The following is a 22,757-nucleotide window of genomic DNA, read 5'->3' as shown; positions in this document are numbered from 1 at the left end:
TGTTAGTCGCTGATTAGCCGATCCCGTGGCAAGTTTCTCTGACAAGCCTAGTGTCTCACTGCGCGGGGTCGGCCACCAGCGAAGCCTACTTCCGGCGGACATGTATATAAGCTCACAGCCTCGCCGTGAAGGAATTCTACTGAGAGCACTCAAACCAATAAGACCTCCTTTCAACAAGCTTCTCACCACACAGCAACTCCCTGGCACTGCATTGTACATATTATATACATTATTATATAGAAAATGCCATAGCTGAGTTTCCTTTCTCACCTCCATCCTAGTGTGATCCAACATCACGTTAACAAAATGGTATCATTTGGCTATGAAAATACTTATTATCAGATTGTGTTTATTACAAAATTTTTATACTTCAAAATGTAGTACAACATAAATATATCACATAAGCTTAAAAATACAATATGTTTGTTATACTATGCAGCTATATTTACAAGTGGACTAAAGAGGTCAAGCAAATAACCAATGACTTATGTAATGGTTAACAGGCAAATGATAAAATGTCAATGTTTAAGCTTCATAGACAAGTTTCTGAAGTCCTTCTTGAGCTTAGACCAAATTTTGACAGCTGGTAAAGCAGGCATGTGTAGTGTTGATAAACAAAACTATGAAATCCATTAATGTTATATTTAATATATATATATATATATATATATATATATATATATATATATATATATATATATATATATATATATATATATATATATATATATATATATATATATATATATATATATATATATATTATACACAAAAAGAGTTTTGTTATCTAACTATGCAAAAATATTGTATGGACTAGTGAATGCTTTCCATTCAACAAGTAGAACCATATAAAGGCATTTTCAGTTTTCTTTAAATGTGCTAGTTGTATATTGCAGCAATATCAGTAACATCCACACCATGGTATCAGTTGGCCAGAAATTTTAAAATACATGTTTATGAAAGTAATCATAATCTTAAACTTCAAAAGGGTGCAATACCTTTAAAAATCAATACTAAGTGCAATGAAATATTCAAGAACAAATTTACAATGTAATCTAGTTCTGTTGTGCATATGAAGTGATCTTCACTGGCCTAATATGTTCAATATATTTTCTATGTAACATTTAAATTTGGCAGTGAAATAGTTAATTATGTGCAGCAAAACCTCAATACAGGTAAACCTCTATTTATAATGGGGTTAGGTTCCTGGAAACCCAATCACAAATCAAAATGCTGTATTGTAAATAAAATTCACTATAACATGGGGTTCAATGGGATAGGTTCCTGGCCAGTCGGACACCCATATGTATCACCAAAAAAAAAATCCTAGAATACTACTAGCACTATAACACAAACAACACTCACCACATCATTAAGAAAAAGTCTAGTCATCATCACATGTCCCTTCAAGGCTAAGAAAACTCTAAGGTGGAGAGGAGACATCAACCTGAATCACACACAGACTTTGGGGAGTCTGATGAGTGGGGACTGGATGTGTAGCTTTTGTTTTGACCTTAAAGATGGTGAGCAAAATGATTGCCAGACAATTTCAAAATTACACTGTTCTCTTCACAGTCACAAAAAAAAAGATGATAATGATGGGGACTCGATTCTTTTATAAAAATATTTAAGAAATGTTGCGATGAAAGTGTGGTAGGGGAATAGTGGGTCTCATGTTACGTACTTGATCTAATCATTGTCAGCTGGAGAGGGGATGGGGTGGCCTCATGCAATGTCAGATCACCCAGTGTCAAGGCAGGGGATTAGTGAGTCTCATGACCTGAAGATGTCTTGAATATATTTGAAAGTTAAGTAGCAAATATATTTATGGCTAGCAAAAAAGTTCATAAAATTTTATTCACAACATTTGCTCTATTTGTTTTAGAGAAATGAATTTGGTACCATGAGATATATACAATACAGTATTGTAAATGAAGGGTAAAAATTATTAGAGTAATGTATCTTTACTAATTGATGAATAACAAATAATATTGTATCATGAAGGAGTTATAATAGAATGAGCAAGAGAGGAGTCAGTGATACGCACTGGGTAAAAATCGAACGAACCTCTTTAAGTCACCACCCCCCCAGGTCCCTTGCCTTCCTACCTCACTCCACTACCTCCTATACTCGAGCATCTGCTAATTTTGATAGAGAGATGACCTTGATACCATAATAATCCTGATTAAATCTCTATCAGACTTTTCCGGTCTATAAAATCAGTTCTAATTAAGTTTGAATATATTTAAAAAGCTAAAAATCTATATATGGGTGTGCGAGATGCCTTGTGTGTATCACACTGGAATTCCCCACTGCTTTCCCGAACAGGGGCAGATCCAGGAATATCAAAAAGGGGGGGGGGTCCATGAAGTTGGAGTGGGGGAACATGGCAAGCACAGCAAGCCTAAACAGGTGGAAGGCTTTAGGAAGGGGGCGCTGTAAGCACTTGATATTAGGAGATATTCTGAGGTAAATAGTACTTAATTTTTGCTATACAAAAATGCCTCAGTACAATACAGCATTAAAGAAAAAAGAAGAAGAATTTTCTGATGAAAGGGAGGAGTCCAGGCCCCCCCCCCCCCACCCCTCTTCTGGATCTGCCCCTACTGAGTCTAAGCTACGCATCTCACATGGATAGACACAAGAGCTGTATTTATTTGCACAAACACCACTGTACATGTACAATGTATTTTATATAAACAATAAATATATATATCAATACAGTATCTTCATCTTGAGCCAACAGTATGAGTATACTATCCAATCTCCTGGATGTAATATGGAACTGTAATCATTTTTTACGTCTGGAGGCGTTGCCACCCCTAAGGTCTACTCATTGCACAAAAACTCTTTCCTTCATTTGCAGTGGAGGGATTAGTGGTCTCATATTACTGACCTTCTGATGTAATGTCAGGTCATCCACTGTCGGGGTGGGCGATTAGAGCGAAAACACTTCATAGTCAGAGCGAAAGAACTTCACAGTCACCAAAATAGAGTATAATGCAAACTTCAGTGATGTCCTCTCACTGTAAGGTAAAAAAACAACACTGATGATGACTCATTAACATTAAACTCCATTTCTTACACACATCTAACCAATAAGAAATGATGCCTGGACTGTAGTTCACCAGATGACCATGAGGCAGTGCTCAGTGTTCAGGTCGATGACGCCTCAGCTGACAAATGAAGTGAGTGATGCATTCCATATACTGACTTGGTGAGTTGGTGGGATGACGAATATCGTTAATGCGAGTTTATTTATATCGTAAATAGAGAAGTGGTCTTAATATATCATCATCATTAATGTGAATTATCATGGATTGGGATAGCATAAACAGAGGTTTACCTGTAATTTGCAGAAAATATTGTTCAAACATGAAACTATTTGGCATGAACATAAATGCAAATTCAAATTATATATAACGGAGAAATTAGTATAGCCCAGGCAGTTAATTGATGAATATGGCGCAACTCTCTGGACTACTCATGTGCGGAGACAAAAAAAAAGTGTGTGTACTGTAATTCATCATTTGGTTATAAATTTTAAAAGTTTTAAGGTTTATATATATATATATATATATATATATATATATATATATATATATATATATATATATATATATATATATATATATATATATATATATATATATATATATATATATATATATATATATACAACCCTCTGAGACTAGTAGCAAGGCTGAGCTGTGCAACAGAGGCAGAGACTCATTTTACAGAATGTAATTTGTGTGATAATTTTATGGGTGTTGGATTTATATTAACATAAAGAGAAACTTGAAAGAAGATGGTGGCCTTGGTAACAATAAACATTACATTAGCCAAAAGGAAAAGAGACATCAGTTCAAGTAACACCCAATACAGTACAGTATATAAATTTAGATGTGAGGTGGAATGTAATAATCTTCTGCCTCATGCATAATTACTTATAACAAATCCTCAGAACTATGCTGGACTTGTAGTCTAAAATATTTTAAATAAAATAGATGAAGCTCCAAGCCCTAGTCACTAATTACTGAAGACTCCAGATATGAGAGCCTTAAAATTTACAAGACAAGGCTTATAACCCAATTTGCAATTTTCAAAAACTAAATACCAAAGCAGTAACTTGGAAAACTCTCACTTTTCATAGCAGGACCTTTTGCAAACTATGGAACTGAAGTTTTACAGTACATTATCTGTACTAGGAAGGCACAATGTCCTGAACCATTCCTCCCATCAAACCTGGGTTGGTGGTCCTTGAGTTAAGTCATTACTATCCGGATACCAGGACTTCACACTTGAGGTTATGTTCTCTTGAGCTTTAATATTTCTGAACACAGCTGTATCATTCCACTTTAAGTAATGTGTAATACTGTACATATTTTTATGATGCCATCAAGAACGATGAATAACATAACTGGATGTTTTTCTAACAAATATCAATGCACAAATATTTTACATGAAATTTAAAGCCGAAGATCCCTTAGTCATCAAATGTTAATCGATTGTCCAATAAATTTTAGTAGCCGGATTTTCATGACAAACTGTGAAACCAAGAATAAGATAACCAAAGAGCAAAGGACTACAATCCCTTACTTTGTGGGTTAGTAATGGAGAGCAAGATACAACAAGCATATTCACAGAGTACAGAATGGTAGGGGAGAGTACAGTCCACTTTGGGGTATGGACTTGGTACATCCGATAGCACTTTCCTCAATTCAGTAAATACATTCCCTAAACACTGTTGAAAATAAGCTGAGAAATTCCAACCATAGTCTCCATGGCATGGTCACTGCAAGTGAGTTAAGCGTGATAACTTTTCTAACTCACTTGTACAGCATTGATCTTACCAGTGGCTACTGAACTAATACATAATAAGTACATTTTCATACAGACTAGATAACATCATGAGGTCCTAACAAGGACAAAATATACATACAATCTTTGGTATTTCTCAACTAGATATACAAAAAGGACTCTCCTCTCACAACATCAATATATCAACATTGTGATGCAATATATTTTTTTCATCTCATAACATTGATATACTAAAATAGCAGCCAACTTTGAGAATTTCAATATACATCCTTCTTTACTTTTAAAAAAATTTTCCATTACAAAATGGTTCTGCTCATTCTCACAGACACACATACAAAGCACTTTTTACCGAGCAATACTCTAATTCATGATACGGTAATTAGACACGTTCTTGGTCAGTGGGAATATGTATGTCGAGTCCAAGTGAGGTTCTTCTATTACCCTGCATTTCCATATTGCTGACTCCACAGTCTGAAGCACTAAACCTGTCATTTGTTTCATGGAGTACTGAGTAGCTAGTTTAGCCAGTCACTGGATCTTTCTTCACCTTGTGACCAAAAGCGTCTCCAAACTCTTCCATACTGGGCATAACTTGGGCAGTTCGTCTCCAACTTCTATCTATGACAGGAGATACTCTTCCATGACTATCTGACTGTGATAAAGCATCATTAGCATTAAAGATGCCTTCAGACTTCCGATCTCTTTTATCATTATATGTATTGTTATCAGTGGAGATCCCAGAAATTTGTGGCATCGTGGTAGATGTAGATGGATTTTGTTCTATCAAAGATTTTGTTATATATAAAGCAAAAGATGCATTACCACGGTCTTCAGTATTGGTAAAGGAAGAAGGAAAAGCATTTACTGAGGGTGTATTTTCCATGTTTGAGGCATTACTGCCTCCAAGGTGAAGTAGCCAAATACGATCAGTTCGTGCGGTCGTTTGATGTCCTCCCATGGTGGAAACATTTAGGAGAGTGGTCCCTATCAAACTTCTAGTACTTGACAGGTTCAAGAGAGGAGCTCCCGTTCTCGGTGGGAGAGTGACGAGAGTCCGATTGCAGTCCTGTTCATCACTGTTGTCGCCACACGTGTCCCCACCATCACAGACGCTGGAAGCTGGGATGCATCTCCTATTCCTGTAATAAAAACAACATTAATATTTGATTTTCTTTGTACTGTATACAGTAGAGTACCTACTGTTTAATTCTCTTATTATTCTATAAATTTTTTTAAAGAAAGAGTATGCCCGGATAATTTGCCAAGCGTTCGCATGCACCCAAGAACAAAGACATGCACCTCCTCATAATTTTCTACCGCCACAACAAGAAAGCCTGGATGATGGCAGTATTATTCACTGACTGGTTTCACAACTGTTTTGTGAGGGAGGTTAAGGATTACCTGCAGGAGAGACCTAGAGTTTAAGGTCCTTCTCATGATCGATAACTAACCTGGCCACCCCGAGGCACTCAAGGTTGCAAACAAAAATGTCGAGGTGATCTTTCTGCCCCCCAAAAATCATTATTGCTCCAACCACTCGACCAGGGAGTCATTGCTGTCTTCAAGACCAAGTACATGACCCACACCTTCAGCAGGATACGGCAAGCCTTGGATGAGGCCACACAGGATGGTGCTGCGTCAGTGCAGGAAATGTAAAAGAAGTTCTCCATTGCAGACTGCATCTCCTTCATCCATCAGTACCATGATGACCTGACAGTACTCTGTGTTAACTCCTGCTGGAGGGCCTTGTGGCAAGAGGTGCTAAATGACTTTGTTGGCTTCCCCACAGTCAATGAGGATGTGCAGCACATCGTCCGACTTGCCCGTCAAGTGGGAGGTGAGGGGTTCGACAATCTTCAGGAGGAAGAGGTGTAAGAGGAGCTCTTGGGTCATGCTGGGGAGGAGCTGACTGAGGAAGAGCTGGTCGAGCTTGTCGAGGAGCAGCACCGTGAGGATGTGGGTGAGGAAGAAGGTGAAGTGGAGGGGCTAACCGCCTTAACCGTCACGACCATCAACAGGTGCTTGCTGGCTAGTAGGGCACTCGTGGACATAGTTTTTGACGTCAATCCCTCTATCGAGAGAGAAATCAACTCTAAGAGAGGGATGGAGCAGCTCCTGACTCCTTATTAGGTAATACTAAAGGAACTCAAGCACAAGGTTGCTCAGCCTCCAATCTCCATGTTCTTCTTGCCTTCGTCCTTCTACACCTGCAAGAAGGCCTCAGCCTCCTGTTCGTCTCCTAACTGATTCCGACAGGACGATCCGCCTCCTGCCGCTCCCAGCTCTGATCTCCCTCCACTCTCCTCTGCCTTCTCTTCTGAAGCATAGGAGGAGAACTTGTAACTCCTCTTCCTTCATCATCATTCATCATTTTCATCATGATATTCATCAGTGGCAGGGGAGAGGAAAACAGGCTCTACACAAACAGCCAGCATGGAATGGTGAGTGTTAATCCATTTCTTTATTACAGTTGTAATTTTTTGTTTGTGGGAATATTAATTCATTTACTCTAGTAATGATACAATGTTTTTTATTATGTTATCGTAGGAAAATGAATGATTTATATATCACTGAGCCCGTACCATTTTCATAGTAGACTACAAAATATGTTTTTCTCCCATACAAATGCCTGGATATGCCTGCCATCTCCCATATGTACTGTATGCCTAGCAACGCCTGGCAACGGGAGCGGGTAAGAGGAGTGAGTGACTGCTAGTTAGCAAGCCGTCTGCAGTTTTAACTCTCCTCGCTCCATGCCATATTTCACTGGATTTACTATTATTAATAGTGTTTACTTATAGAATAGTGCTTAACAGTGATTAATCATGTCATTGCAGTTAGGCTAGCTCATCATTGTAACCACCAGGCTACTGGGCCAAGCTTCGAGGTGTTATGGTTTTTTTCAACACGAATTTTTGGGTAGATATATGTAACCTTCATTTATTTTTACTGATTTACATGCACACACCATCCTACATACATATTGTGAAAAAGTATACAGTATAACACCACAATTACCGACATCCTTCATGTTGGGTTGGCTAGATGGCTACAAAAGAAATTCTGTAAGTTTGATTTACGTATCAACCCAGCTGGCACTGGCCCCATATGGCAACTCTACCAACTCAACTTTTATAACAAAGCAAGTACTGTAGTTGACTTGAGGGAAAACTCGCATTTTTTATACAAAACAATTTTGTTGTCAAGTTTCTTATTACGGTATTTGTAAGAGGATTTCCCCATTATTATTTATTTGTAAGAATTTTAATAATAATAATTATAATAATAATATTTAATGGGTTATTGAAAGGGCATGACAGCCGGAAGGCTGAAAATAAACAGTTACATAATTGAGGAATGGGTCACTTGATTGACAAATGACATCAGTGATACAAATGTGATATATAATAACTAAGTGGGGAGAAGGTTATACCACAGGCATTTCAACATAGTGACAGTGGAAAAAGATAAAATTGGCGGATACATACACTGGTTGATTATGAGTTGCTGATAATTTTCATAATGGTTGGGACTGGGCTGTTCTTATAGCATGTGTTTGTGGGGATGTGTGTGTACAGTACAGTAGTTGGAATTCGGATAAAATGAATTAAACTATAGATTAAATAAAGTCTACGATATTGGACTTTATAATAGCGGAGATGTTCTGCAAACGGTGGGCTAACATGAATGGTGCAGGTTGTTGGGTGTCAATGGGTTACTGCAAGAACCAAATTTTACCAGAGGGTGCTGAATATTATTCTGGTGCCCTAAATACTGTGGTGCAATGTATGTTATATGTAATATGTTATACCCATGTACTGGGTGGAGTGAGCCACCACACACCCGACTACAACAATAACAAACACCAGGCTGACCGAGCATTGCGAGAGTTACCCATGCAGCCAAATAAGCTGAGATTTTTCCAGAAAATTTTATATAAGTTGCCATTTCCCGAGTTATTATATAATAAATTCCAAGACCATATCTGTGTTGAATTATATGGAATTCTGAAATATCAAATGCCGAGTTATAAAGGGTTTACTGTATACCAAAAATGGGACCACTGTCTTTAACCCAAGTACAGTGAGGACACACTGACACCATTAAACATTTGTGAATCACATATTATATGTAACTGACTATTGCTCAATAATGTAGACACACGTGCTACTGCTCACTGTCAAAGAACAAGCAAAAATAAGTACTGTACTGCATATGGTAATGTAATTGACATCAACATCCATGTTCTGTGGACACAGTTAAAAAAGTCAGAATTGCTGTTTCAAAAGGTCTCAATCAGAATAATTACAGGTGACTCAACACTACAAAAAGATAAAATATTAGATCAGTTTTTTCTATAATTAACAGTACAGCTGAGTTTTGGTTTCTTAAAATAGATTGCTCCTAATTCACAGTTCTGCTGTGTATCATGAATACAGTACTTGATACATTAAATATCCGTAGTACATAATAGTGTTTTGCATGAATATCAAAGACATGATAATACAGTACCTGTATATATGCACTGTAAATATATGCCAATCCATTTACATGACTGTATACGTAATCATGTCATTCCTAGAAGGATGATGGTGAATTCACAAAATTTTTTCATGTAGATTTATATTTTGTAAAAAATACTAGAAACTCATTGTGGAATATTGTATGAGCAAATCATGTAGTCAAAACTTAATATGACATACCGGATTATCGATCAGCAACATTCAGGAATATTTTCTGGAGTTAGAATTGAACTTGCATGCCATGATGCGGCAACTATACTACAAAACAACCTTGTAAAGGACTGCCAATACGGTATTATGCTGGGACGCTCCTGCTCAATAGTATTACTCAAGGTACAATACTGGATGTTTGGATTCAAATTCTGTAACAGGATTGTAATACAGGGGGTCCTTGTTACAAGTGGTTAATAGGCACCAGATAAAAGCCACTGATAATAAAACCAATTATAAAGGGAAATTAATTCCCATAACAATTAAAAGGAAAGGGATCTAATTGGGACCATCACATTGAAATTAACACTCAAAGTTTAATTTGAGATATTTTAACATTTATATACACCTTAGAAACATTTGTTAAACATTTGATTGCACATTATTTTATGAAATTATTTAACTTTATAAGTTACTTAAGGTACTTATGGTCATTTGGGGTCAGTGTGTTGATGTGGCACAAGCTACCTACTCACGCACTCACACGCTCATTTCAGTGAAAGTGGTTCATCAGAGACATGCTCGTCACTTTTCTTACGACATGTAACTGCTAATTTCGCATCCATCCCACAACTACAACACTTCCTTTTAGCCATTACACCACCTTGCTTCGGTTTGGAACTGATGGCTACAAAAATAGTCCACTAATGTCATCAAAGGCACAACAAAGTAAGAATTGATCTTTTGGAATAACCTGCCAGTGTGTGTTGTGATGTCACCAAGTGCAAGCTCTTTCAAGACCAGACTTGACCAACACTGGAGCAGGTTCAGATACATTTAGGAGCCAGTGCATGCCCAATACTGCACTTGCCAAAAATGTGTAACAGAGATGTGACCGACCGCCCAAGCAGCTAACGAGCCGATCAGTGGTGAAGAGGATAAAACTAAAAGTAAAAAAAAAAAGAAGAAAATACTAGGAAAGCAAAAATAAATATATCTACACAGGATAGGTTTGATATAAAATCATCTACAGGTATATATCCCCTGATTTATGAGTTCCCTATAAACGATATGTTTGAACCATCCCCCTATTAGTGATAAAAAAAATTGCATGAATGAAGGTCATCATCTGGCCAAAACAGCTGATGTGTGGAATGTGGAATACATCTCTTAGTGCACTTGTCAGCTGCGGTCTACCCGTACCCTGTCACATGGCCACCCGGTGCACTATAGTCCTGAGCCTTGTTCCATGGTGATCCCACATGGCCGTGATTGAGTAGCTCAATGATTATCGGTCAGTATCGGTGTTGTTACTTATCAGATTTTTTTACCTTACAGTGAAAAGACATCACTAACGTTCATATTGTACTGTACTCTGTTATGGTAGCTGTGAAGTAATTTTTCTGATGTTTTTATTTAATGACTGTAAAGTGCTTTGCCTCTGTTGTTGTTAAATGATACGAGTAGTGTTTTTACATCATCATCGTTCACTCTGTTTTTGTGACTGAAGTATGTAGGCTTTCTGGGAAGGCCAAGGCACCCAGTAAAAATGTGTCTCTGGAGGTGAAGCTTGACATTCTAAAGCTGTGTGGGAGTCAGAGTGATGTCTCCACTCTACTTTCAAACATCCTCTTGGCCTCAAAGGGGACATGTGGCGAGTGTTGTTGGTACTGTACTGTATAGCATTCGAGTAGGAATTTTATTTTCGGTGATACATGTGGATGTTAGACCAGCTGGGAACGTATCCTATTGAACCCATGTTATAATTATTCAAATTTATGATTCAGTATTTCGATCTGCAGTGGGTTTTTCAGGAATGTAATCCCATCCTTAATAGGGGGATACCTGTACCACTACTTATAGCAGTAAAAAGTTAGTTTTTTAACCAACAGTACTTTCATACAGTATTGTATTTGTATTCACATTGGAATACTAAACTATTGTGCTGTTGTAGTGGACTTCTCCCCTACAACTGCGTATCCGCATTCCAATGCGACACCAGATGTTACCATAACCTAGCAACGGAACGAGAGACCGGCGACTTTCTCGGGTTTTCCCAACATGACTCATAGAGGACTCACGGCTGCTGGGTATATAAGCTCTGTCTCTCCATTGAGATTTATTCTGGTCTCTCTTCCTGAACAAGCAACACCTCCTCCTCCGCCGCTGCCTGGCGGCCCTCGCTTCTCCTCGCCTGCCTGGCGGTCCTCGCTCCCGCCAGCGAGCATGGCGACCCACCAGCTGTCCTTCTCTGAGCTTCCTCACCAACCAGCTCTCATTCTACCCATCTTCCTGAACACGCAACACCTCCTCCAGCAAGCTCCACGCTGTCCAGCTTTCATTCAACCAGGAGGCCAGCAACAGGCAACATCTTCTCTAACGAAGCTCCTGCACATCTACCTCCTTCAACACGCTACTCACCGAACGTCTCTACTGAGCAGCTCCTCACCACACGGCACCTCCAGCACCAGACTGTCTATCATATAACTTATATTATACAAGAAAACCACATTAGAGTTTCCATCCATCCTGAGTGCTAGACAACATTATACCACGAATTCCTACACTGTATTCACTCCACCCTTGCCTGAAGGTATTGTATTTTTAGCATCAAAGAATAGAATATAAAACATTAAATAGTTCCATTTAACAGTCATTCTATATTTAGGAGAAGTAAAATTTGGCTAAATTGCTAACTTCTATGAACACTTACCAGGTATTGAATTAATAATTATTTTAGCACAACAAATGCCTCTCATATTATTCTTAAAGTAAAACAACTTTTAAACAAGGAAATAAGCCATATGCAGAATATTCTACACCTGGAAGTGTTATCAACTTGTGTTGTTGTATCACCTCAGGATGGCTGTCCTTTTTTTATCTAAATGCATCTTCTTTGTCTTTCAAGCATGGGATTAGGATATACAGTAGCTCATTTACTTATACTGTACTACCTGCCCTGAACCTTTTTTCAAGCAAATATATGAGGGAATGCCAGATAAAGGTTAGATAGTGAGAAATTTGGCTCAGGAGTTCATTAATATACCAATGGCATCCAGCCCACTCGTCAGTGGTCAGTCACCTGCTTGGCTCACGCCAAGTTGCCAGATACCGCTATTTGAACAAGTCGTACTGAAAACAGTGGCATCGCTTCCCAGGTCGATTGTATAACTTGTCACAAAGATTTCAAAATTCATCAACTGATCATATACCAATCTTTACTTTAATATGTTTGAATATAACTTTTGGCTTAACAAATATTATCAGAGGGGGTAAAATTTGACTTCCAAATTTGAGTACTAACCCAGTTCCCATTGAATGAGAACTGTACTCACCTGCATTGATGCTCGTTGGGTTGGCACCGTCCAAAGCAACCGAAGGGTTCATCTGACCCATCCCTGCAGTCCTCCAACCCGTCGCAGAATTGGTGCTGGGGGATACACTGACTGCTGCGGCAAGTAAACTGAGTGTCAGGGTTGGGGCACACTGAAACACACACAGTCGCTGTCAGACACTGAGAACTGAGATTCGCTGCTGAAGGGATGGTTGAGGAAAGGGAAACGGAAGGTGATGGAAGTTTAAAAAAAGTAAAAGGCAAGCAGAAGCCAGTTGCACTATTAGAGATTTTGTTTTTAATCCTTTCACCGCGTATCACGCACTTGCCATTTTATTCTGGCTACCACTAGATGATTTTATTCAGCTTAGGGTAATCTCCCGCTGTGAAAGGGTTAATACATTGGACTTTTTTTTTTAAACTGGCTATCTACTTCCTGTCTAGTGATTCAAAGCAATACTTTGTCTAGTGATTCAAAGCAAGAAGATATTAGTAACGAAAAACAATGACATTATTTTTCATGCAGTATAATACATGAAAACCACTTATCAAAATGTTGGTGTAAAAATTAACTTTAAAAAAAAGAATAAAAATAACACAAGAATTACTACAGTACATCAGATATGACCTTACCTCCCTTAGCTGGTGTTAGGATGAAAGATCAAGACCACACCCAAAAGCATGCAAGAAAAATTTCATTAGAAAAATCAAGTATAAAATAAAATTCATTGCATGCATTAAAATATTATCACATGCTTTATAAAGCCATGCATTGTAGTTAGTAACTGGCAATTTAATTTTCATATTTACTTATCCAGGTTAACAGTACTGTACTACTAAATTACTGATATCTGATGAGGTCAGGGTGTGGATGGTTGCTGCCATTACTATAATGACAAGGTAAGGGAGTTATGAAAGTGGACTGGAGAATTTAAGCAGAAGGATTGGCGAATCTCTTGGTTCTCGGAGTCTGAGTTGGGTAGCGCTGATTGTGTTGGTCTTCTGAGATATCTACTCATAGATAATAATTGACAAGAATTATTATGGATTTTGTCATAAGCTTTGTACTCAAGATATTACATTGTGAAGTCAATTACTCATTTGTGAATAATAGAGTGGAATCGACAGTGGCAGAAAATTTCATTACAATATCTCATCTGTGAATGCTACAGTGCAAAAAGAACAGTGATATTACTTGATTAAATAAGAGTGAGGTGACAAATACAGCAGAAATACAGTGAGACTCTGTGATAATCAACATAACTAAAAGCTTTGATCTACACAACTGGTACTGTGAAGAAATATATTATTTATTTTGTATACATATTACTTAGAATTCAATGCAGTATACAGATCATATAAATTCAACTGTGTAGACCAGGGCTTCTTTATCAAACTCAGTGCACTTCACACTCAGCTGTGTGTAAAACAAAACCTTATATAAAAAAACTTACAAGTTGTGCAATTGGCTTCATCAGAACCATCCCAACAGTCCATTTTACCATCACATTTGGAGGTTACTGGTAGGCAGGAAGTATTATTGCCACACTGGAACTTGTCTGGTCCACACCCTGATAAAAGGAATAGAACACCAATCATTAGGTGCACTTTTTTTAATAAAATTAAATTTTCAGTGAAAAGATAGAATATGCAGCTGTCAAGGTACCCCAATAGGGGTATGTCAATAATTTTACATTTAGTTGTCCTTTAGATATTATATATATGCGTTATGATTATGATGTTGGACTCTGTTGTCCCCCTCCCCCTAACATCCAACAAGTGGGGTACCTTGACTATCATTGCCACATGTAAGGAGTTACCTTTGAAGCAGGGAACATTCCCGGTATACAGAACAATACATATGTGAAAAACTTGTGTCGAACAGTTTTAATACTCCAGCTAAAACATGAAGTCCTTAATAAAGTTTGACTTTCCTCAATAGTAGGAGAATAAAACAGTAAGTAGATAATACTGTAAGTAAAAACATACGGTACAGTCTATGAATATAAATAAAATGAAGTACTATGTACAATAATAATATATTGTCCTATATAAAATTTATCATTAGATTTAAAACACAGAAGGTATTCAATAATTCCCATTAGTCAAATAAAAGCACAGTAGAGTACTTACGACAGTGTAGTTCATCACTTTGGTCATAACAATTCATGTGACCATCACAGCGTTTGATGTGTGGGATACACAAGCCGTCAGCACAGCGCCACTCATCATGTAGACAGAGAGAGGCACTATGACACTGAAATGCTCGGGACCCTAGAGCCTGGCACACCTCAGAGTCAATAGCACAAAGACCACCACAACCTGAAAAAATTATGCTGCCTCTTACAAGGAATTCTATATGCATGTTTGTGAATCAAAATCATCAGGGTCTAATTCATTAAATTCTGTAAAAAGAAAAAGAAAAAATATCTTGATAAAAATCACACAGGAAAAGACACACACAGGAGCATCTAAGCTTTTGTCTTTATTCAATATAGTGTCTTCAGAGGCCTCTGAATATGTCTTGAATAAAGACAACATCTAAGGTGCTCCAGTGTCTCAAGCTCTTCAGTGAGATCCTTACCCCCTTACTCCTAAACACCCTCCATGTACAGTAGCTAAAACAACTATCTGTGCAGGTGGGGGTCGATATGCTCCGAAATTTTACGTGTGACTAGTGACAGCCCTCATATACCAAAATTTATCGTCCATGGTCTCATATTGTTTCCCACAAACTAGGCATAAATAGTTGTTGTAGCTACTGTACCTTTAAGAAAAGGCCTTTCGGTTAACAGAAGTTTACATTATCTAAAAATATTAGGACAGGTTTTGTTTTTGTTATGAGTAGCATTTCTCACACAACAGGTTCAAAGTAATTAGGAGAGCTGGAGGGCTGTGATATGGGATAAGATTGGAAAATGACTGCCTCCCTTATTTCTAGCTGATTCAGAATCTCATAGATCACTTGCTGAGGACCCATGGGTCATAAATGAGGATTTTAAGTATGATCACTTTATAACCAAGGGAAAAATGCTAACGACTTGCTGACACTACCTCCACCCCCCCCCACCCCCCTTGTAAGACCAGATGAGGCATGAGTATGATCTACCCTTTGTGACTGATGAGGATATGGGGTGTATGTACTAATGGATCAGAGTTAATCCATTCCCCTCAGTGAATCTAAAATCCTAACTAGACCCAAGTCAACCAGTAGTTTAAATAAAAATAATTGATGGGACACTTTGGTGAGAAGTGCTACTCATAGCAAATAACCAAGAGAAAGCTCAGGGGACCTTTCAAAGTTGATGGCTAGGATTAATTCATTAACTACATAAGCCTTCCCATTATAAACAAGTTTCAAGAAGAATCTTTTGAAGCGAGAGTCACAATGTCAAACAGAAGGCAATGGGTTATGACATCGCACTAACATACAAGCATCACACCCATCAGCTGGGCAAGCCAAATTAGAATTCCAGGTGTCAATTGTGAATCTCCTCAGTTCTAACCATAACTTCATTCTGTTTAGTTACCGGTAATGTCACAGGCAATTGCATATCCTACAAACTAAATGGAAGATGGAGCTAATTGCTTTAGCTTTTCATTTTGATGACAGTTGATGGCTAAGGTTGACCTACATAGATCTTGGTGTTAGTTATTTGATATAAGGTTGTGTGGTGTTTGCATCATGTTGCAAGAGTTGTGAAGTTCAGGAGTCATCTTGAATGATTTTCAGAAGAAAAAAGGGTTTTTGTATTATATACCTAGACCACTGGTAAATTTTAAGACATTTTAAGAGTCCATAACTTTTTATTTACATTCTCCCTTCAGAGCAGATTCTGAGAGAAGTTTGGGGTCTTTCCTGGCTAAGAATTTTAGTAGTTCAGATGCAATTGAGACACTTGAATTTAGTTTTTAAATGGAATTAGAGACTGTTTCAGTCACATAAAAAGAAAAGTTGGGGAAGAAAAACAGAATAGTAAAAAATGCTTGAAAGTTGACAAGCATGTGTAACACCTATTTATATTCTTTTCCTCATTTAAGATAATTATGTCACATTAATCATTGTAAGCAATGAAAGGCATCTATCATTGTAAGTTAAATTAAAGGAAATAGAAGAAAATTAATTTGGGTGAAAATCAATGGAATGAACTACCTGTTCTGTCCCCAGAATCACGTGCTGTTCGACAGGTAGGGTATGCCTCACCCTGCAGACCGACACAGACTTCCCCTGGCAGACAAGAGTCACACAATCGCTCTGTAAACATAACAGTTTTGAATGGTATACACAGAGCAAATTCATAAATGATCAATTTTCAATAAGGAATGGACGAGCATAGTCAAATTTAATATAGCATGTAGAAGCCTGCACTTATACCTGGTGCAGTGGCTGGTGTGTTTTATGAAATGTGGCACCTCTGTGTTTGTTTATATCATATTAAAACTCATGGAATGGCCCTAATGAACCTCGCAATAGTAGTCAGTCTTAAGATGCTAAATAAGTATTCCAGAGTTGCAACATCTCACAAACCGTGTAGAAGCGCAGGCAACTGTACCTTTAAGCATGGGCTTCCACAGGTTTTTTCCAGGGGGTGCAAGAAAGCAAGACAAGACCTGACATATCAGTTTATTAAAAAAGTATGATCAAGTATAATCGAGTTACTGTACTTTTGAGTACTGTATGATCAGCAGTATCACTTATTATTGTTATCACCAAATTATTAATCATTAAAGTTATCACAGGGTTAACCTTGAGCATCAAAAACAATATAATAATCCGTTTTACATATATTATTAATACTGATAAACTAGGGATGGCCCATGCTAGTTGTCTGTAATGCTGGTGACCTGCTCAGAACATTAGCAGCATAATTTAAATGGTAAAATAAATACTGCAGGCAACACTTATCAGCTCCAAAATGATCAATCTTCTTTAATGAAAGCTTTCTTTCCATCTAACACCTATTGGTGTGCAAGCTGAGCATGAACAACCCAGACAATTGGAGGCTGGAAGTGTCATGGGGATCAGTAGGGCTTCTTCAATAGCAAATCACATTGCTTCAGAAGATCAGTCAAGGGCAGGGTTAAGGAGAAGGTTGCACCAGTGTGAAAGTTTCAGATTTACTTCCCAATTCAAGTTACTCCCCCAGTCATTTGAACCCAGGTTAATTACCCCTCAAGTTTCAAATAACCCCTATTTCTCACAGATAATTTGGCCATATAGATATAAAGATTGACTAAATTTTATTGAATGCTTGTTTGTTTTGTGTAGTTATATAAGTATCAAACTAAACTAATATACTTGGGTCCCTAGTAATCCTGAAATCCATTTATTCTTAAAAAACAAAAATTGCTAATAATACGAAATGACAAATTTATTTTGCAAAAAATTACAAAAGTTCCAATATGTGATTTTATTTGACATTAAAATTTATATAGCTATGGTTAATTTCTTAAAATTCTAATATAAATCTGTTCTGAATTAACTACAGTACAGATAACAATAATAATAAAAATAAATTATTATTATTATTATTATTATCATCATTATTAATGTCACCAGCCGAATTTCGAGAATTTTATGATTGCAATAAAAAGCTTAGACAATTATAAGACAACTATATTATTGTTATTAGCCATTTTAGATACTCGGTTGGTTTTTAATACTACGGTAACACTTTGCAACTCATTCAAAGTCATTAGAGTCACGCATTTAAACTCATTCTTTAAACTGATTACTGTATTTAAGTCCATTTTCTCTGTTGCGATAAAAGAAAATGGAACTTTTACACGGGAGGACTTCTTAAATTTTTTATTATGGTTATAAGAGATCAAATTTGGCAGGGATATAATGTGTTGACAAAAATTAAACACATCTAATAAAAATTCAGACTGTTCACTTAAAAAAATAAGGTTTTACTTAATTCAACTTCATTTTAGGCAATGCAATAACACTTACAAAAGCTCACTAGAGGAAGATAGTGTGTTATAGGGGGATTTACACGAAGGTTAAAGTGAGGGTGTTTGTGTAATGCAAGGCATCCCTAGTCTTCATAAGTGGGCATGATGAGGGAGGAACTCAAGGAAAATAATTAAGGTTACCAGTACTGTATATAGTCTGTAATTATTATACATTGTATACTGTACACTCATAAAAAAAATCAACTTTTCCGGGTGAATTTTTTTATGACGCATGTAATAATAATAATAATAATAATAATAATAATAATAATAATAATAATAATAATAATAATAATAATAATAATAATAATAATAAAACAAGGTCTATATTATAATGGTGAAATTTAATTTTTACATCAAAGGCTAAATTAATGGTTTTAATATTACCACAAACAGAAAACAGGATTAGCAAATAAAAAACAAACAAACAAAAAAAAACAAGAACATCAGCAAATCATTTACCTGTACTCATTTCATCCACTCGTTCCTCTTTCTGGGGTTGCTCATCTTTCCATGGTGGAGGGGTGGTTGTACTTTTAGTGGTAGTTGTTGTCGACATGGTAGTAGTAGTAGTGGTGGTAGTGGAATCAAGAAGAGTGTGATCACACTGGCATGGGCGTGTCTCCAAATCACCGCCTGTACCCTGGAGTTGACCCCCAAGGCCTGATGGTAAACAGGGCTCAATACTGTTGACTAAGATGCCTCGGCCTGCGTCTAGGCGACACTGCCGAGTTCTGATCTGGTCATATTGAGGAGAACACGGAGAGCAGGTTGACCAGGGGCCCCATTCTCCCCACCCTACATTAAGGCTAGGGAGGCGATGTGAAGCCTCCATTACTACAGTTGAGGATTCCTCAGTTGCAACTGTAGTGGTTGCAGGCGAGGTGGTCGTGGACAGCGGTAAGGTGTCCACCACCACCACCTCGGTGAACCTAATGGACGTGATATCGACAGAATACTGCCCGAGCCATTCGTGCCCATGACGGTTGTGGAGGCCTCGGAGAAACGCTGTTCCTAGTTTTTGAGCTGCAGCCTCATCAGCTGTATTGAGCACCAGCTGAGCTCGTACTAGAAGAGAACCCTCAGAGAAAGTTATGACTTGACTGTGGTTGTATTCACGTGACCACACAGATCCACGAAATAGTATGTCCAGCTGAAAGAGAAAAAATCATGTTATCAATTTGAAGAATAAAAAAAAAATTACGTAAAACAGTAAAAACACATTCAATCATCAATTACAGAGTCCCTTCTCTCCACCACTGTAAACAATGTACAGTCCAGTACTAAGGATAAACCACACCATGAAACTAAATTAAGGTGTGGACGCAAATAAAAACTATGGCAAATTTATCTAAAATATTAAAAATATATTATTGCATATACTGATAACTAATTATTTTGCTAACATGGTGTGATAAATTAAGTAACTTGTATTTACTCAGAATTCTGAAATCTAAATACCAATAATCCATTTTCTTGCACCCGCATATACAGTATATTTCATGTCACTCATTGTAGTTAACAAAATACTAACAGACTGAACACATCAGTCATGTAGTCACATAACATATGCTAGGCCGCTCGCTCTTTGTATAACCGTAGGCCTAACACTTAATCATTCTGGCATCCTTCCATGTATAACTCAAATGACGACTGTCCTCACGCACACTCCATCACACTACATTATAACCCACACACCACGGTCACACTCCATCACACTACATTATAACCCACACACCACGGTCACACTACATCATAACCCACACACCACGGTCACACTCCATCACACTACATTATAACCCACACACCACGGTCACACTCCATCACACTACATTATAACCCACACACCACGGTCACACTCCATCCCACACACCACGGTCACACTTACACTACACCCACACACCACGGTCACACTCCATCACACTACATTATAACCCACACACCACGGTCACACTCCATCACACTACATTATAACCCACACACCACGGTCACACTTACATATACACTTTTAACTTAGTTGTGTTAAATAAATACCTTTACTAAAAATTAATACAATTAGGAGCTAGAGTATGAGTTTACCAAATATCTACTACGTAATGCTTTTCCGAGTGTTCTGTTTAAAATATTAGAACCAAAACAACGAACAAACTCTTCCTAGTATATGTACAAGATACTAGGTGTTATCTCAGGACACATTCACATTCTTCTTCACTACAGTACTGTACTTAGGCCGCTCCAGCAGCACCCTCCTGATTATAACTTAGGATTAGACTCACCTCGTTTTCTATTGAATCAGCCATCGATCTATACTCTTCGGACGTGGGATCCTCCAACCCCGGCCAGAAGTTCTGATTAGTAATTCTAAACTCTCCTTCCACCACGCTGCTCCCTGCAAAAATAATGAACTTATAGTTGTTGCTTCTTATACCATTACTACAGAGGAATAAAGGATTCTTGATAAAACTTAACAGTAAATAAATATAAGTGAAATGTGTAACTGCCAAATAAAGATTGTAAACTAGGAGCTCTAGCTGCTCTATTATAACAGGACCCCAATAGAGGGCGCCCATCCATCACCCGAATAACCTGTGGGTATCGACCAGTGTCTAGCACCAGGGACAGGGGCTGGAATGTCAATTATTTTTTGTTCCGAGCAAGCCATATAATAAAATACAATGGCGGCACAATAAAATCTTACATTGATCACATAAGGTGGAGGCGACCTCTCACGGGAGCGACGCCACCTGACCCACCACCACCCTCCTCCACGTGCGTTCCTCGCCATTATAAACTCGTAGTTATACTGACACGAGAAAAAAGATGATTCACAATTTTCTTTCTTATCAACAGTATAGTTTATTTTATTATATTTTATTTTATTATAATGATTCTACCATTTCCTTATTTTGTACACATCATTCTTTAGTCGAACTTTTTCTATATCACCGTAGTAAAAATAGGGGCTACGTTTTCAGTCATTTAACTAAACTTTATTTTAATCGTGTTTGATGTAATTTCGGGAGCCACAGCCTTAGACAGAATAAAGAGCATATGGGGAAAAATAAATACTGTATACTCTAACGTCTTAAGCCCGCTATTCCCTCACATACACGACAAAAGAGCACAACTGTTATTTTAGTGGATTTGAGTTAAGCAACAAAACGTATTTAGTAAGATTTAGTGTGCTAATTTCTAATCTTTAATATATTTATAAACTCTCCGTTTTAGTTTAACATAATTAACATGACTGAGTTTACGAAGCCTAATAACTTCACTGTGAAAGAAAACATTAGTTATGCCTTTAATTGTTGAGTACCTTCAAAAGTTACAAAAACTGAAACAAGAATTAGATACAGATATTGTGGTTCAGCTACCAGTTCCTCGTAGGTGAGCGAGAATCGAAAATGACCCTTACATACATGACTTTCCAAAGACGCTAATCTACTCTTAGTTTACCGGCAAATCATTAACAGAAGCGATACAATTCTCCAAATGGTAGCAGATCCTTCCCTTCCCTCACCCACACACACAGTATATAAATCACATGACTTTCATTTCCAATAAATCTACACAGTGGCGCCCTCCTGACCAACCCTCGACCTTGTAGCCCACTCACAAGATTAACGTCATATTTATACCATTATTTCTTCCACAAAAGCTTTACGGTGTTTTTCTAGGAGGGGCTAGCGGGGCGGGATGTTGCTCGGGCTTACTGTCCGAGGATTGTCATTTCCTCTCGAGCATGCTTTACGTGTTTATATAAGCTGAGCTGATATTTATTGCCTGATTTGGTGTAAGGCACAATGCGAATATAAGGCAGAGTATACGAGAAAGTGAAAAAGAAGACAAAGTATCAGGCACGGTGAGAATAACAGTACAGTATAAGGCACGGTCCTCTCATAAGGGACATCTAGATTCTAGGATATAAGGAACGACTATTTTGGAAACAAGAATGAGGGCTAGCCTTAATT

At 37.6% G+C, this 22,757-nt stretch overlaps 1 protein-coding gene across 4 annotated transcripts; it reads right to left on the bottom strand.

Moving 5' to 3' along the window:
• Positions 1-335: 335 nt before the first annotated feature.
• On the bottom strand, positions 336-21,197 carry LOC121880221. 4 transcript variants are annotated; one of them, XM_042387377.1, is made up of 8 exons: positions 21,063-21,197; positions 19,249-19,939; positions 16,982-17,083; positions 14,962-15,150; positions 14,283-14,399; positions 13,462-13,470; positions 12,830-12,980; positions 336-5,960 (listed from the first exon to the last, which is right to left on the bottom strand). In XM_042387377.1, exons 1-8 carry the CDS (start codon positions 21,084-21,086, stop codon positions 5,342-5,344), a joined length of 1,902 nt encoding a protein of 633 aa, XP_042243311.1. In that variant the 5' UTR covers positions 21,087-21,197; the 3' UTR covers positions 336-5,341. The 4 variants fall into 4 exon arrangements, with proteins under 4 accessions (XP_042243311.1, XP_042243312.1, XP_042243313.1 ...); XM_042387378.1 differs by lacking the exon at positions 13,462-13,470; XM_042387379.1 differs by lacking the exon at positions 13,462-13,470 and having other exon boundaries at positions 5,694-5,960; positions 12,830-12,943.
• Between the last annotated feature and the right edge of the window lie 1,560 nt (positions 21,198-22,757).

Source organism: Homarus americanus, unplaced genomic scaffold (assembly GCF_018991925.1).
Source record: "Homarus americanus isolate GMGI-L3 unplaced genomic scaffold, GMGI_Hamer_2.0 scaffold12662, whole genome shotgun sequence".
NCBI lineage: Eukaryota > Metazoa > Arthropoda > Malacostraca > Decapoda > Nephropidae > Homarus > Homarus americanus.
The sequence above is the reverse complement of the archived record's forward strand: the minus strand, read 5'-3'. Positions and strand labels throughout refer to the sequence as shown.

Bases quoted from the DNA above. Each gene is read 5' to 3' on its own strand.
- LOC121880221 (XM_042387377.1), bottom strand. From the start codon at position 21,086: ATGGCTGATTCAATAGAAAACGAG. The intron at 14,400-14,961 runs GTAAGTACTCTA...TCCTTTTATCAG, and splicing joins AAGTGATGAACTACACTGTC to GGTGTGGACCAGACAAGTTC. The intron at 5,961-12,829 runs GTGAGTACAGTT...TTTTTATTACAG, and splicing joins CCCAACGAGCATCAATGCAG to GAATAGGAGATGCATCCCAG.